This window comes from Dasypus novemcinctus, chromosome 6, assembly GCF_030445035.2.
Source record: "Dasypus novemcinctus isolate mDasNov1 chromosome 6, mDasNov1.1.hap2, whole genome shotgun sequence".
Classification (NCBI taxonomy): Eukaryota; Metazoa; Chordata; class Mammalia; order Cingulata; family Dasypodidae; genus Dasypus; species Dasypus novemcinctus.
In genome coordinates this window covers 124,637,734-124,655,894 of record NC_080678.1, presented here as the reverse complement: position 1 = coordinate 124,655,894, position 18,161 = coordinate 124,637,734, and the positions used below count along the sequence as shown (strand labels likewise).

At 45.4% G+C, this 18,161-nt stretch overlaps 1 protein-coding gene across 3 annotated transcripts in view; it reads right to left on the bottom strand.

Moving 5' to 3' along the window:
* Nucleotides 1–18,161, bottom strand: part of SH2D4B (SH2 domain containing 4B) — a 95,784-nt gene that overhangs the window by 75,656 nt on the left and 1,967 nt on the right. For 2 of the 3 annotated variants that reach the window (XR_009186284.2, XM_058299385.2), the window contains exon 2: nt 16,988–17,669. The exons of the other annotated variant lie outside the window; for it this stretch is intronic. Coding sequence is in view for 1 of the 2 variants with exons in the window: in XM_058299385.2 (XP_058155368.1) it covers nt 16,988–17,171 (184 nt within the window). In the remaining variant the exon portion in view is untranslated. The remainder of the gene's footprint in view (nt 1–16,987; nt 17,670–18,161) is intronic. 3 annotated transcript variants of the gene reach the window in all.

The following is an 18,161-nucleotide window of genomic DNA, read 5'->3' as shown; positions in this document are numbered from 1 at the left end:
TCAACCATTTTATCCTTTGATTTTCATATGTCATATATTATTTTTGTCCATCTTTTTACCCTTTTGATTACCCTTTCTGATAGTCTTCACTTCTACACTCTCCTCCAAGCTTCTTTGTCTTCTCTTTTCTTTTCTGACTGCAGAAATCCCTTTAGTGTTTCCTGCAGAGCTGGATTCTTGTCTACAAACTCTCTTAGTTTCTATTTATCTGTCAATATTTTAAACTCAGTGTCATATTGGAAGGACGGTTTTTCTGGATAAAGAACTCTTGGCTGGTAGTTTTTCTCTTTCAGTACCATAATTATATCATACCCCTGCCTTCTCATGTCCATGGTTTCTGAAGAGAGATCCACACTGAGTCTTACTGGATATCCATTGTATGTGATATTTCACTTCTCCCTTGCTGCTTTCAGAATTTTCTCTCTTTTTTTTTGGCATTTGACATTCTGAATATTATGTGTCTTGGGGTAGGTATGTTTGGATTTTAATTGAATTACGCTGTGCTTTCTAGACATGTATATTCATGTCTTTCATGAGAGTTGGGAAATTTTCAACCATTATTTCCTCAAATACTCTTTCTTTTTTTTTTAAGATTTATCTATTTATTTATTTCTCTTCCCTCCCCCCCCCACCCCGGTTGTCTGTTCTCTGTGTCTATTTGCTGCATCTTCTTCTTTGTCTACTTCTGCTGTTGTCAGCGGCACAGGAATCTGTGTTTCTTTTTTTTGTTGTTGCATCATCTTGTTGTGTCAGCTCTCCATGTGTGCGGCACCATTCCTGGGCAGGCTGAACTTTCTTTCACGCTGGGGTGGCTCTCCTTATGGGGCACACTCCTTGCACATGGGGCTCCCCTATGTGGGGGACACCCCTGCATGGCACAGCACTCCTTGCGCGCATCAGCACTGTGCATGGGCCAGCTCCACACAGGTCAAGAAGGCCCGGGGTTTGAATTGCAGACCTCCCATGTGGTAGACGGATGCCCTAACCAGTGGGCCAAGTCTGCCGCCCTTCCTCAAATACTTTCCACTGCATTTCCCTTCCTGTCTCCTTCTGGAACTTACATAACACATATGTTGGTAAGTTTCGTGTTATCATTCAACTCCCTGCTCAATTTATTCCATTCTTTTCTCTCTCTGTTCTCTCTTTTCAGTTTTAGTGTTCTTTCTTCTCTGTTGCTGATTCTTTCTTCCATGATTTCAAATCTGCTGTTGTATGCCTCTATTGTATTTTTTTAAGGAGGTACCAGGGACTGAACTCATATGTGGGAGGCAGGCGCTCAAACACTGAACTGCATCCACTCCCCAATGTGAGTTTTTTTCATTTGTTTGTTTAGGAGGTACCAGGGATCAAACCCAGGACCTTGTACATGGGAAGCAGATGCTCAACCACTTGAACTACATCCACTCCCCTCTGTTGTATTTTTAATCTTATTTATTGTGTCTTTCATCCCCATAAGCTCTGTTACTTTTCTATCCAAGATTTCAACTTTTTCGTTGTGCTTACCCAATGTCTTCTTAATGTCTTTTATTTCTTTAGCCATGTTGTCCTTCTGCTCCATGATTTGATTTAGGAGATTTGTATAAACCTCACTGATTAGCAGTTTCATGTTCTGTGTCTTGTTTGGAGCTTTGATTTGTTCCTTTCCCTGAGTCATATCTTCTTTTTTTCTTGTAAAATGGCTTGTACTTTTTTGCTAATGTCTAGGTATCTCATCGTGCGGCTGAGTTTACTCTGATGTTCAGTTTCTCTCTCTTGCTTGGGGGTTTTACTGTTAAGTAGCTATGTGCTACCACTGTTCTCTGACTCTTGGTTCAACTTGTTCTAGATATTTAGGATTGCCCCTGTTTGCTCAAACCAGGCCTAAGGACCCAGTAATGGGGTGCAGCCAGTTTCCAAGGCCCTTGGAGAGGGCGCCAGTAAAAATACCTGTTTGCCTCTTTATTTTTTATTTTTTCCTTTTCGTGAACTTTTCTGGTCTGGCCAGCATATGGTGCTCTTTGGCATACCTCTCAGACCCTAGGTGCTGGGGAAATGCATTTAGCATAATTCCTCAGGTGGGTGGGTGGTGCAGAAGCAATGCCCTTAGGGCTGGACAATCCTCACAAATAAACCTTCTCAGAGGCTGTTCTCCTCCCTTGGCCATCTGCCCCCCTCCCTCTGCCTCTTCAACAACCATACCAGAGCAGTAGGGAGGGTGTTTGAGAAGGCAAATTACCTTTATCCCCCTGCTAGCTCTCAGTGCAAACAACGTTGTGGCCCCATTGGCCTGGAGGTGTGTGACCCCTCCAATGCAGCAGACCCAGTTCTCTGGCCAATTTGCCATAGGCTGTGTCCCTCCCTCTCCCCTTTCTTGGAGAAGAAGACCCCTGCAACCCCTCAGTCTGCAGCCACTGCAGCTGCAGTCTGTACACTGCTGTTTGCTCCATAGGTGGGGGGAAGGGCACCCACTGCTGCTTCTGCAGCTCTACTGAGGGGTTTTTCAGCCAGCTGAGACTCCTTTCCTTTGCCCCTCTCTCTTCTGGATGGTGTAGCATTCTCCTGGTGTCCTGAGCCCTAAAGTAGTCCTCCATACAGTCCCTACCTGTCCTCTAGCTATTTTTTCTTGGAGAGAAGTGATTTCTCTGCCTCTCTAATCCTCCATCTTCCCCTAGAGTCATGTAATTTTAAAAAGACATGGGCGGAAGCGGATGTGGCTAAAGCGATTGGGCTCCCATCTACCATTTGAGAGGCCCTGGGTTTGATTTCCAGGGCCTCCTGGTGAAAGCAAGCTGGCCATCACCCATGGAAAGCTGACGGCCCACACCCGTGGAGAACTGGTGCAAAAAAGAGAGACAAGCAGACACAGAAGAACATGCCACGACTGGACACAGAGAGCAGACAGCGAGTACAAGTGGCAAGGGGTGGGAATAAATAAAATCTTAAAAAAAAGACATGGGGGATATAGTTGTGAAATGGACCCATAGAATTTAGACCCAAACATTGAATGCAAAATCTGCTTCCAAATGGGAAAACCCTAAGAAGCTTTGCTATTTCTTGGGCGAGAAAAACCTGGAAAGCTGTAATGCTAGCCACTCAGGAAGACAGCAAAGGGGTGGGAGCCAGCTGCAACCATTGCTTCAGCCTTGCTGTTCTGAGCTGGAGCTGGGACCTGGGAGCTGGGGTTGGGTTACAGGAGTCAGGTGATAGTGAGGTGGTAGCTTCTCTCAGAAAATGCCCCTGCTCACCTCCAGGCTGAAGGACAAGCAGGGATGTGGAGAAGTGGGGAAACGGGGGGGGGGGGGGGGGGGGGGGGGGGCAGGCATGACCATCCCCGAGGCAAGAGGAGAAAGATTAAACCTGGCAGCAGAGGCCCTGGGAGCTGGTCAAAGCTCAAGCTGGGCAAACCTGGGCTCAGGCAGGAGCCACCAGAGAGAAGAGGGAACCCCTGAAAGGGCAGCTTCCGCTGGTTCCCCCGTCCCAGTCAGCTGTGCAACCCTGGGCAGAGGCTCTTTGCCCAAGTTCTTCCAGAACTTTGGGCAGAAGAAGTGGAAAGGAGCTTTCTAACTCCCCTTCCTCACAGTGCATCAGAATATCTGTTTCCCTGGCTCCTCATCAATGCTACTGTTATGAGTCTTTTTTTAAGTTTTGCAAATTTTACTGTTTTAATTTACATTTATCAGTTACCTTTGAGGTTGGACATCTTTTCCCAGGTTCATTGCAATTTCAAATTCTGTGACTTGCTTGTTCAAGTCTTTTCCCCATTTTTCCATTGGCTGTTGGTCTTTTACTGACTAATTTAGAGAATTTTTTAATAAATGTTTGCTGAAAACTATATATATATATATATATATATACACACACAAGTATTTTTCTCCCATTTATCTCCTGTGTTGTTCTTTTCTTTTTTTCTTTTTAACTTAAAAGTTTAAAAGTTTGGCATCTTTTATCGAGAAGATTTTTAAAATCTAGTCAAGTTTACCTTCACTTTCCTTTTATTTTTGTCTTATTTTAAGAAAGCCTTCATTCTCCCTAATGTTCTCTCATATTTTATTACTTTTATTACCTTTATAATTTTGTTTTGTTTTGTTTTTTATTTATTTGCAATGTATCTTTTTCATTGCAGGACAGGCTGTGAGTTGGAAAATGCCAGTGTTATAGAAGGAAGAACAGGGAACTCGTACGCTGGCAGGCCTGGGTGCAGATTCCAACTCCATCACCAATAGTTTCCTAGAGCGGGTGGCTTAACCTTCCTGTGATTCAGTTTGCTTGATTAAAATGGGGAAAATACCTTATTGTATCAAATCTAGGACACAAATTTTAACATTTCCAAAATCAAAACATGTCTTACAATCAGTGGTGTGTCACAGCTTAATGCACAGCTTTTTTGGTAGTATATAAAACAATGCTATGTCTTTTGATCTATAGCGTCTCAGGTCTTATGAAATACATAAGTTCCATCTCCCGAATCTGAGGGGGTTAAAGAAGCAGAGCTGACTGAAGAGCCTACCACAGCCAGACACAGAGGAGGGGCTCCATCTGGTGGGTGCTCCTTTGTTACAAACAATGCAGTTTTTTTGCTCCTGGGCCTTGCTGTGCCTGCAGCCCTGCCTCTTCCTCCTTGGCTTCCAGAAGCTGCGTCCTCAAGGGCTTCCCCATCAGAAGCCCTCAGGAGGCCAAGACCACTAGCTCTTTCCTTGTGGATACAGAACAATTAGAGCCAACAATTAGGGACTCCACCTAAGGTTGATCTTTCTCCACAGCCATGAAAATTGTACTCTCAGCCCTGGGGACATGCGCAACTGCCAGGCATCAAGAGCCACCAGTTACTCTGGTGACTCCACACCTCTTACAGTGGCTTCTGCCCAGTTCCTCACGCTGGGCACTTGACCCAATGAAGCCACTTCAGTCAGAGTCATGCCACCAGGCTTGCGAGATGCAGGAAAAAAGTGGAAGTGAGGCAATGCCTGGGTGGAGGGCTGCAGAAGAACCAGAGACCACCCCAAGAGCCATGCAAGCAGGGCAAGCCCCAAGCACTTTACTTAGTGGGTTGTTGGAACCTCACAACCACCCCCATTACAGAGGAAAGAACTGAGGTGCAGCAAGGCAGAGTGACTGCAGCAAAACCGACACTGCACCAGAGGGAGCCAACTGCAAGAGGAGGCATTGTGCTCTGCCCCACCTTCCCAGCTGCGGTAGCCCAAAGTGTACAAGCCTGGGTGGAGCATCTCCTGCTTGGTGAGCCCATGACGGGTCTTAGACTCCAGCCCCTCTCACCATGCCCTAAACTACCAGCAGAACACATACCATTCACGCATACACTATGCACACACACATACCATTCATGCATACACATATGTGCACACACACCATTCATGCATATACATATGTGCACACACAGACCATTCACTAATACACTGAGTACACACATACCATTCATGCATACACTGTGCATGCATGTACCGCTCATGCATACACATATGTGCATGCACATACCATTCATGCATACACTATGTGCGTCTGTTCATGAATACACATGTGTGCGCATGTACTGCTTATGTATGCCCATATGTGCGTGCACATTCGCATTCATGCATACACTGTACACGCACATAGCACTCATGCATGCACATACATTCATACATACACTATGTGCACACATGTACCACTCGTGCAAACACGTGCACACATGTACCTTCATGCATACACATATGCACATGTACAGATCATGCATACACTATGCACACGTGCCATTCATGAATACAGTATGTGCACACACCACTCATGCATACATGTATGTGCACACATATACCATTCATGCATAAACTGTGTGCACACACATACCATTCATGTGCATGCATGTACTGTTTATGCCTACACATATCTGCACACATTCATGCACACACATACCATTCATGTGCAAATATACCTTTCATGCATACACTGTGTGCACACACATACTGTTCATGCATGCACATGTGCACACATAAGTCACGCATACACATGTGCAAACATATACCATTCATGCATTTACTATGTGCATGCATGTACTGTTCGTGCATACACATGTATGTGTGTGCCATTTGTGATATATGTACACATGCTTGTGCATGGGCACACATGGCACACATACATGTGCACTGTGTGCACATATGTGCCATTCATGCATATGCTATGTGCATGCATACCATTCCTGCATACACTATGTGCACGCACATACCATTCATGCATACACGTGTGCACACACATACATTCATGCATACACGTGTGCACACACAATACATTCATGCATACACTATATGCACACATCCCATTTATGCATACACTATGTACATGCATGTACCATTTATGCATACACATGTGCACACATGTACCATTCATGCATACACATGTGCACACGTTCATTCATACACTATGTGCACACAGTACTGTTCATGCCTACACATGTGCACACATTTATCATTCGTGCATATACTGTGTGCACCCACATATATTCATTCACTATGTGCACATACATACCACTCGTGCATACACTATGCGCACACATGTACCATTTATGCATACAAATATGTGCTCACACCATGCGCACACTATGTGCACACATGTACCATTCATGCATATGCTATGTGCACACATGTACCATTCATGCATATACGTATGTGCACACACACCAAGCCACACACTTGTGTTGATGGGAATACACATGCACACATAAATACACATGTCCACGTGCACACATACATCTGCACATACATACACCCCAAGTCCCAGCTCAGGTTTTCAAGGACCCCCTGCTTTCATCCCACTGCCATGCCCAGGAGGGGGGCCATACTCCCAACCATGCAGTCACAACCAGGGTGGTGTTAGCCCACAGCCTGTGCCTACAGTTGTCAGCAGATGACAGCCATTCCCCATGGGCTGTTCCCACTCCCACCAAAGCTCCACATCTTTGCTTCATTTCATAGGAAAGCTTATCAGCATTCAGGAACCAAGAAAGGCAGTACTGGGATAACTGGATTTTCTCCAGTTTATCCTAAAACCTAAAAATAAATTTGCAAAACTACCAAAAAGGGGTGCTGATTTGACAGATACAGGAAAGTCCCACCCATCAGGTCTGCCCCCCACCACCAGCTGAAGAGATGAAGGCTTTTCTTTTGTACAGGATGTATCAAGGATTGAACCCAGACCCTCACACATGGGAAGCAGGTGCTTAGCCACTAGCTACACGCGCTCCCGGAGGGCTCCTTTTCACTGCTAATTTGTCCGCTGACAGAAGTAGTCCCTGGAACTCTGAGCTCCCACTATTTTATGAGGAAGGATCAGCTTTGCCTTCTGGTGGGTGAAGGGTCATGAGGGAATCGGATGCAGGGCTGAAAAGCAGGTCCTTAAAGGTGACCTCACTGGAAACTTGTTTGCAGTGCAGATCACAACCACAGTTATAGTTAAAATACAGCCCCTTCGCCAATTACCTCCTAAGCAGGGGGTGCCTACCCAAAGGCCTGGGGAGGGAAGGAGGGAGGAAGGTGACTTACATCTCCCACAGAGCCCCGGCAGGCCAAGGAGCCCAAGACGAGCTTGTCACGTGTGCTTCCTGCCCCATTTGGTGGCAGATCTTTCCCACTTGTTGAAGGAGTTTTTTAATCTTCCCATCAAGGAGGGATGGTTGTTATTCTCATTGCACAAGTGATTTTCCTAGGTTACCCCAGTGGAGCCAGGATGGAAATCAAGGGGTCCAGGTTTACAGTCCACCACACTCTAGGGATTTTGAAAGGAGCATCAACCCAGCCCAAGAGGTTGATCTGTGACGTATTTCCCACCCTTGACCCCTCAGGAAAGGAGCTAATGGAGCATCCCTTTGAGCATGGAAGTTTGGAAGAGGGGCAGGGTCTGCTGCCCTCCCAATACCTCAGGAGCTGAGGGGACAGGAGTTTGGGCACTGCCCTCTGGCCAGCTGGACAGTCCTGTGTCACTGAGGAAAGACCTCTTAGGATTTACTGCTCAGAAGCCAGCTGCATCCTCACTGCTCACCTGCTGTCTTAACTGGTCCCTCTGAACCAGGCTCAGCCCCAACTTGCCAGTGATTATGGCACGGGGTTTTTTACTTCTTGTCTACCTGCACTAATGGTGTCCTCCACAGGGCTGCGGTCATCCCACCCACCCTCAGACACGTTTCTCTCCTCATTACATACAGTCTCTGAAAAAGACCAACCTTTTCCTCCTTTAATATTTGCAGGGACCCAGGGAAAGTTGTCTTAAGAGGAACAAGGCACTAATGGCTTTTTCAGCACTATGAGAAAGCAGACAGGCTGATGGCCAGCTGTCCCCGCAACCCCTTCCACCATGACGCCAACCTAGCACTGCTCCAGTGCCCACAGGCCATGAGCACTGGCTGTAAAGAGCCACAGCCCAAAAATCCAGGGCATCCCCTCCCTCTCCCTGATGGTCCATACAGCAACTGCCCACCAGATAATCCAGGGGACCAAAACTGTTGGAACTAGCAGAAAAGTTCATGAAGGGGTGGAGGCAGTCAGCATACCAAAATCTGTGGTGTCCCAACACACTATGAAAGTACGAGGAGTGCAGGAGACAGCTTCCAGCGCGGGCTTTCCTTGATGTTAGGGATTTCTGTGGGATGTGCTGGGAACCCCAAATGCAAGGTGTGTACTTCTTGATACACCAAATCACCTGGAATAAAATACTTATCACTTTCTCTTCTGAGGGCAAAAACACTCAGGGAACAATGAAACCAGTACAAAATAGAGGTAATGCCTAAATAATTACTATGGTGATGATCAGGAAAGCATTACTATAAGCAATGAAAATAAACTTTAAGAGATGAAATAAATAACATAAACAAAATCAATCTGAAATCTAACCTCAAGTCCTTGATGATATCAACATAATCCTGGAGAAGAATCTATATAAACATATGCTTAAGTTTCTCATCTTCAGTAGATATTCCATTCTTGATAGAGAAAACAGTTTCAAGTACATTTTTTAAAATAAGTTTTAAAATAGTATATGCTACTTAATATATGTTTTCCAGTAGATTCTCTTAAAACAAATGGTATTAAAGGCTGGGGGGTGGGGAAGATACAGGCAAATATATACTAAGAAAATATAAAGACTATAAGTAGCATTGGTTAAACTAAAATTGAAGTCAAAATCCTAAATCAAGGAATGAAAATGAAATGAGTAATGAGTCTGAGTGAAAAGGTCAGAACTATCACTACTTACATATGATACTATTTATGTCAGCTTTTAGAACAAAGCCCAAAACCTAAGGATATTGTGATTTCTGTAATTTTACTAAAGATTTTCAAGGACTGGGGGTCACATTGCACAGCACACAGCCTTTCCCTCCAAAAAGAAACCCTGTAACACTGGTCCCTTGGATCGAGCTCCTCTGACACGCTACAGGTTGCAAGGATCTTCACGGCGACCACCCACTCCTACCCTGCACCTCAGCCCAAGAACTTGAGCAGCAAAACGAAAGCATGGTCCGCAGTCTCAGGGCGCTTTCAGGCGAGTGGAAGAGGCAGACCATAAGAAACAATCATACTTTTAAAAAAAGATACTTTCAGATGTGGTCAGTGCTCTGAAGATGATTGATTAGGCGGGGTGCTCAAAGAGAGAGACTGGGATGCAGCTAGTTGAGAGGGGTGGTCAGCGAGGAATTTCACATGTAACTGAGAAATGAATGATGAGAAGGAACCAGCCCCAAGAGGATTTGGGAAAAGAGCATTCCACACCAAGGGAAAGGAATGTCCAGAAATTGGGGTGGAGAGGTGGGCAAAGGCCAGTGAAAAGCCTTCAGATTTTATTGTGCATGCAGTCGAAGCCGCTGAGGCAGGAAAATGCAGGCGTGAATTCGTGTGTTAAAGGTCGCTTTGGCTGCTGTGTGGCGAAAGCATGAAGGGCTGAAGAAGGGGTCGTGGGGGGTGAGCGTGAGGAGAGGGCACTGTCAGCATGGCTGTGTTAGGAATGTCTGCAGGCCTGTCCAGGGCCCAGGCAGGGCGCAGATAGGAGGGCCCAAGCCCAGCTGGTGAGGTTGCTACAGCTACTGGACTGGTCCCCAGGAAACAGAGAGGACAGCATGGGTGGACCAGGCCTGCCTGAGGATCCAAGTCAGGAACGGAGATGCAGAGGGAGTGACAATGCTGAGACAGAGAGGATATCAGAGGCGGTGGAGTCCCCTTGGCCTCCTGCCAGGGCCAGATCTGGGAGTTAAGGCAGGCCGAGCTGCGGCCAACGGTGCACTTAGGGGATGGGAGCTGCCTCTTGACCTCAGCTATGGGAGTGGAGGCACAGAGGTTGGAGCCCAGCTGGTCTCTCCACCTGAACAGTGAATAAGCTGGAATAAAGGCAGGCCCATCAGCTGCCACCAAGGGATGTGGGGATTCTGACACAACACAGGCCAGCTGCAGGGGTGAGGAAGGTACAGTCACAGAGGGGCTGTTTTCGGCCACTTATCGCAGGAAGAAGTGTGGGGAAAGATGTCTGGTTCCCAAGCAGAGAACATCCAGACAGATAAGGAGGTGGCCACAGAGGGACCCACTCAACAGTGGCAGATACTGTCATTCGTGGCACAACTGAGAGGCTCACGCACAGAAGCTTCCTGGGTCACGACAGCAGTGGGAGCACGTGTCCACCCAGCCAAGCCCCAAAAGGCTGTGATAGCGATGTGAAAGCTGTGACGTATACTATGGAGTATCATATTAGATTTCTATAGTGGCAAAAGTGGGCCAGGAGAAGGGATTGTAAAGGTCATAATCATGTTGGAGGAATTTGAACTAAACCTTTCTTTCTTATAGTAAAATATACTTAAAATTGACCATTTTAACCATTTTCTGCTTTCAATTCCGTAGCATTAAGTATGGTCACAGTGTTGAGTAACCATTACCACTATTTCCAGAACTTTTTCATAACCTCAAACAGAAACTCTCTACCCATTATACAGTAATTTGATTTACCTTCTCCCCAGGACCCTGTTAACTCTAATCTACTTTCTGTCTCTATGAATTTTCTATTGCTAGATACTTCATGAGTGGAATCATATACATTTTGTCCTTTTGTGTCTGATTTATTTCACTTAACATATAATGTTTTCAACATTCATCCATGTTATAGCGTGTATCAAGCATCATGCTTTTATTTATGAATAATATTCCATCATAAAGACCATATTTTGTTGATCCATTCATCTGCTGATGGACACTTGAATTGTTTCCACCTTTTGGCTATTGTGAATAATGCTGCTATGAACATTGGTGTACAAGTATCTGTTGAGTCCCCATTTTAAATGCTTTGGGGTGTATACCTAGTAGTGAAGTTGCTGGATCACATGGTAATTCTACACTTAGATGTTTTTTATAGCAGCTGCACCATTTTACATTTCCACTAGCAAAGTACAAAGGTTCCCATTTCTCCACATTCCTTGCCAACACTTATTTTTTTTTACAAGAGTCATCCTAGTGAGTATGAAGTGGTATTTCTTTGTGGTTTTGATTCGCATTTTCATAATGATTAATGATATTGAGTCAAATCTTGCAGGAGTGTGATGGTGTAACATGCCTTCCCAGACCCAGCACCCCATTGGACAACAAATTTTGATAGAAATGTGATAAAACAGTAAATATAATGGTGGATGATGAAAAATTACCTAAGCTGGAAGTCTCTGTCTTCCACAACAGCATAGGATATCAGAAGATTCTCACCAAAGTGGAAGGTGAAGACAAAAAAGAAATGCCATTGCGATCTAGTGACAGCCACCCCCTCTTTTCCTCCCTTTCTTTTGTAGTTTACCTTTGAGCTGTCACCGCAGCTTATTTTTGTATAGCCCAAAATGTGTGTCCCAGAATCAATAAGAACCCACAAGATTCTATACCCTACAGCAATCCATGTCATCACTGTTTACCCCTACCCTCTCCAGGCACAAGGTTATTAGGGACAGGCAGAGCTTATCCTGCCCTGCCCTAAAGCACCATGGGGACAGCCAGGTCAGGCCTGCTGGGAGCTGGGCAATGTTCCCTGAGGAGAGCGGTGGGAGGGGATGCCTCAAACAGGACTGGGGACGAGGGACAGGACAAGGTGCCATGTCAGGCTGGACAGGGCTGAGCAAAGTCATGCTCAGGGATCCCAAGGGGCTGACACTCAGCTCAACAAGCGCACACAAATGTTTCCGTCAGGACAACCTGGGAGAGGAGTAAACCTAGGCAAGAGGATAAGGACGGCCAGACATCTGCCTGTGAAGGGAAGAAAAAAGACCAGGGACAGAGTCTGTCCCCACATACTCTTGCCCTGAGCCACTGAGCAGCTGCTTTGCACCAAGACTTGGCATGCCACACTCAAGCTGGCTGTGCTTCTTTGGTCTGTCTCTCCACAGTCACCAGGGCCAAAGCTCTGTCCAGTTCGCCAAAGTCAGCACAGTCATACTGGATAAATTAACAAATGCGTGAATGAATTAATAAATGAAGGTGTGCACAGATCATTCATTTAATTAAGTCCCAAGTTCAGAAGTGAACAAGTAGATAAATATCAGTCACTGGACCCAAGGGCAGAGTCACAGGATGTACATCCCAACCGCATTATCTAGTGCCTGGGTGATCTTGGCTATACCCCAGCACTTCTCTGAGCCCTGGCACCTCATTTGAAGTGGGCTCGCCCTGCCACCCACAGGGTTATTGGGAGCATTAAGCACAGGACAGGCATCTGGTCAACAGAAAGCTTACAGTCCAGGTGCAGGGCTGTTGTACATCATGAGCCCATGAGCCCAGGACAGGCAGGAAGCACTGGGCATCCTGCACCCTGCAGCAGATGCTCTCCCAGCCCCCAGGGGCAGGGCTATCTTTCAGTTCCAAAAGGCAGGACTGAAGCGAAGAGCTGAGATCCAAATGGGATCTTGACCTGGGAGACACACATTCCTCAGCGTGTTGCCTCCTTTTCCATTCTTTATAAATCAGAAAACTAATTACCTAGAAAGAGTCTTCGGCATCAGAAACCCAAATGAGTTTAATGTATAATTTATACATGAAAATGTTGATGTCAATGTGTGACAAATTGTCATATAAATATTTTTGCAGTTAAAATTTTAGGCATCTGTCTCACTCCCAGAACAGCCACCATACAGGCAAATGTGAGGCCCCAGGGCTCTGGATGGATGGGACTGGAAAGGCAGCTTGCCAGTTTTCAACAGCTAGTGATGCTGCTGCCAGCATAGCCTGGCCCAGAAGGACAAGCCAGAAGGCCCTAGCCACTCACAGTCAAGGCACAGCTCTGGCACAACCTCCCTGCCTCGGCATCCTGCTCTGTCTTTTGTAAAATGGGGATTTAACACTATGTGCCAGCTCCCAAGGATGGCAGACAGAATGGAGTACGGTCTCTCACTCCAGTGGTTTTGCATCCACTGGGACAGCCAGGCAAGCAATGACTAACAACAGTGTGACAAGTGCTAGTGCAGGGACAGGTTCTACCTGCCAAGAAGCTGTGCCAGGAGCATTCCCCAAAGACTCCAGGGGTTGGGGCAGTCCTTAAGGAGTTTGTCAGGCATATGAAGGCAGAAGTATGTTCCAAGTAGGAAGACTATGCATGCAAAGACCAGCGATGAGAACAAGCCTGTCCAGACAGGCGCAAATAAGACCTGTACATGCAGTGGGAACTGGTCAGTGGTAAACCTGGCGTGGATACCAAGAGCCAGATCACCAGGGGCCTTTATATGCCCACGCAAGAAACAAGACTTTGTCCTGGACTGAAAATGTTTGACAGATTAAATCTGCACTTCACTTTGGTGAATGGCATGAAGGCCAAGAGAAGGGTGGTTTTGTAGCTGCCAGTGTTGTGTCCTTAGCAGCTTGCCTGCTTCTGTTCCAGGGACTCTGAACGATCACCCTAATTCACAGGTGCACCAGTCCACAGGCTTGACTGGCACATGCCTTTGTGCTAAACCACCTGAAATGTGGATTGGGCACTTGCTTCTTGTCTGCATTGCTAATACCATTTGACGCTGGTCACTCGTGGTACAGGGCATTCCTGACACTCCCTCCTCCTGATCAGTGGGGACTCCTGGCATGACCCAGTCATCCTTTCACACAGGATGGAGAATCATGGTGCACAGTGCTGGCTCCAGCTGAGACCTACTGTGCCATCCGTGCAGAGGTGACAGGAACTGCATATCTTCATGGACCTCTGTCCCAGAACCACTGGTAAGGGGTCAAGAGCATGCCTTCATCATTCAGCATGCAATTTCCAACTGTGTTCTGAACACAGTCTAAGATTCCACTGGTGTCTTTCAAGAACTTGGCCCTCCCACAGCAAGAAAAAGCAATCCCAGTTCTTCAACCCCATTGGGGACCCTGGGTAGCCTCCTCTACAGCCTTAGAGGCTCAGGCTGATAGAACTCAGAGGACAAGAGTTTCAAATTCTCTACCATGGTGGGTAACCTGGGCAAGTGCCATATCAAGAAAAAGTTAACCCAAAAATAGTAGGAAAACCTCTTGGTACCCTTACTAACCTCCTGGCTTGGTGTGGAGCCAGACTGTACTCTCATTGCAGGTCCCTGGTCCTAGTTCCAGAAGGAACAGAGCAACCCCTATGCACATACTGGGGTGCATGTATACTGATACCAATCTATCTGGTGGCAGCCTGAAGAACCAAACCAGTATACTTGTCTCTGGCTTTCCACCTCAGAACCTGCTTTGTATGCAGAAACAGCTTGCTGGCCAACTAAATCAGTATAAGAAACAATAAAAACACAACAGCTGAGGCAAAGCACTATTGGTTTATGGCATACAATAGAACGCTCTGGACTGGGAGGAAAGACTATTTCATGAGGAGAAGAGCACTCAAATCTGTGTATATGGGGGAATCCCTAAGATAATGAACACACCGAGAACAAGACACATGCCCAGAAAAGACCAGAAAGGACACTACATTTTCTTTTGCTGTTCTTCAGATTCACTGGTAAAAGGACTAAGATCTGAAGGAGATCATCAGGCAACACAGAGCCAATGTGAAAAGACTGTGAAAGATGTTTTCTTTTTTGTTTGATTTTGTTAGCTCCTGGCATTCAAGAAACTGTCATATAAACTTAGCTGTAAACAAACTTAAAGAATTAAATAATTAAATGTACCATGTACAATAAAAGATTACAAGCAGGAAATGATGCCTATCCAGAGGAACAAGATAAAACATTAGGAACCCTAACAAAAATGAAGAAGCCAAGCTTCTGGACATACCAGACAAAGACTAAAAATGTAGTCTTAAATGTCCTCAAAAAGCTAAGGCAAAACACAGACAAATAACTAAAAATATCTTGAAAATTATTTATGAACAAAATGGGAATTTCAGAAAAGAGATAGAAATTTTTAAAAGGAACCAGAGATCCTGGGAATGAGGACCACAATAATTGAAATACATTCCCCAGAGGGGTTCAACAGCAGACTGGAGCTGGCAGAAGAAAGAGCCATTGAACTCAAAGATAAGACAATTGAAGGTATTAGGTCTGAGTAGTAGAAAGATAAAAGAATGAAGAAAGTGAACAGAGCCTAAGAGGTCTGCGAAGCACCATCAAATATACCAATATGTGCATTACAGGAGTCCCAGAAAGAGAAGAGAGAAAGGGCAGAAGGAATATTCAAAGAAATAATGGATGAAAACTTCCCAAATATAATGAAAGTCATGAACGTACACATCCAAGCTCAGCAAACTACAAACAGGATAAACTTCAAAGAGAGCCATATCTAGACACCTTATAATCAAACTGTCATATGCCAAAGACAGCAAATCCTGAGAGCTGCAAGAGAAAAGCAACATATGCTGTAAAAGGTAGCTCCAATAAGATTAAATGACAATTTCTCATCAGCACCATGGAGGCAAGAAGGTAGTGGGATGACATATTTAAAGTGCTGAAAAACTGAGACATTCTCGGACAAACAGAAGCTGAGGGAGTTTGTCACCACTAGACCTGCCTTATGAGCAATGTTAAAGGGAGTTCTTCAGGTTGAAAGGAAAGGAAACTAGACAGTAAACTGAAGCAGCATGAAGAAATAAAGATATCCAGTAAAGGTAACTGCATGGGTAATTATAAATGCCAGTACTATTCGAATTTTGATTTTAACTCTGCTTTTTACTTCTTACATGATCTAAAATGCAAATGCATAAAAATAGTTTTTGATGCACAATGTATAAAGATGTAATTTATAAGAAAACCAACATAAAGGTGGCAGGACAGAGGGGTACAGGACCATAGTTTGTGTATGCTATTGATGTTAAGTTGGTATCAAAACAAACAAGATGGTTATAGATTAAGGATGTTAAATTTAAGCCCCAAGGTAATCACAAAGAAAATATCAAAAAATATACACAGAAGTAAATGAGAAGGGATTCAAAATGGTTCACTACAAAATATCCAATAAATACAAAAGTAGACAGTAATAGAAGATTTGAGGGACAAAAAAAAAAAAAAAGAGTATTAAGGCTTACTAAAATGAAATAGCAAAATGGCAGAAAAAAGTCCTGCCATATCAGTAGTTAAATGTAGATTAAACTTTCCAGTCAAAAAGCAGAGATTGGCAGAAAGGATAAAACAGATAACCTAACTATATATGTTGTTTACAAAAAACTCAAATTCAAAGGCACAAGTAGGTTGAGTGAAAGGCTAGGGAAAAAATATTCTGTGTAAATGGTAACCAAAAGAGAGCTGGAATAGCTATACAAATATCAGATAAAATAGACTTTAAGTCTAAAGCTGTTACAAAGAACAAAAAAGGACACCACATACTGATTAAGGGGTTAATTCATCAAGAAGCTATAGCAATTATTAATATATATGTACCTAACATCAGAGGCCCAAAATACGTGGAGCAATTGACAGATTTGAAAAGAGAAATAGATGGTTCAAGTCCCCAGCCCACATCACACCAGTTCTTGAAGAAGAACCCAACCTGATCCTGGCTAACATTTCTGCTTTGCTGGGAGCCACGTGTCAGCCCCGTCAGCAACTTCCAGTACATACCTCGCTTGACCTTTGGGGGCCTGAGTCCCTCTGACTGGGCCAGGGCCTCCCAGGCCTCCCGCTCCCTCCAGCGCCTGAGCTGTTCTTCTCGCATCTTGTAAAAAAGGATGTGCTTCTGCTCATCATTGAGCTCAGCAAGGAGTTCAGGGTCAATGTACATGTCGTGCAGGATCTGCTGCAGCATAATGTCACCTGGGATACACACGCCAGAGAGCACCTAGCAAGGGAGTTGGGCCAGGCAGAACATCCCAAGCTGCTCCTCACCTCTGGCTCCTGACTCAGGGGCAACACCCAGGGCCCTTGCTCTGCACAGCATCATCTGTTGCTCCCTCAGCTCCCAGTCAGCAACAAAATCATCTCCTCTGCCCTGGATAGCAACAGGAAACAGGCAGAGGAACCAGAGAGGCAGCTGGGACCCCACGACAGGGAGTGGGGAGGCAGGCACCAGGAGCAATCTAGTCCTTCTGCTCGGTCACCAAGCCCCTGATCCCTGCAGCGTCTTTTGTCTTGGCCTCCCCTGGGGCTCTGGCAAGAGAGGGAGAGCGAAAGCCTCCAGCTCTGCAGGGCAATGCCCAGGCTCAGCCCTGCCACGGTTGGCAGGTGTGGAGTGATCTGTTAGTGGAAGGTAACGATGACACCAGCTGTATCGATGACACTGCCCTGGCCAGCTGGGAACCGATCTCTGCAGATAAGAGAAAAAGGAGGAGGAGGGCTTGCCTACTAATTCCATATCTTTTGAGCCAATTTCAAACAGAGACCAGAAAAGCTACCCAGAAGCTTCTGGTCTCCCCAGCCAGGAGCTCTACCTACTTCATCACCCCCAAATTATTTCTTTTCCAGGACGTTGGCATTCTGAGATAATGCTTTTAAAACGTCCTTTGTGGGGGCGTGGATGTGGCTCAGGCAGTTGGGTACCCACCTCCCACATGGGAGGTCCTGGGTTTGGTTCCCAGTGCCTCCTAAAGAAGAAACAGACAACAAACAGACAATGAGCAAATAGGTGGGGGGGTCATCTGGGGGGTGGACCTTCCTTGAGGAATGTTATTGCTTAATGGGTACAGGGTTTGTTTTGTGTAATGAAAGAGTTTTAGAAATGGAAGGTAGTTAATGGTAGCACATTGTAAGTAATTAATGCCACTGAATTGTCCACTTAAAAATGTTAAAATGATCAATC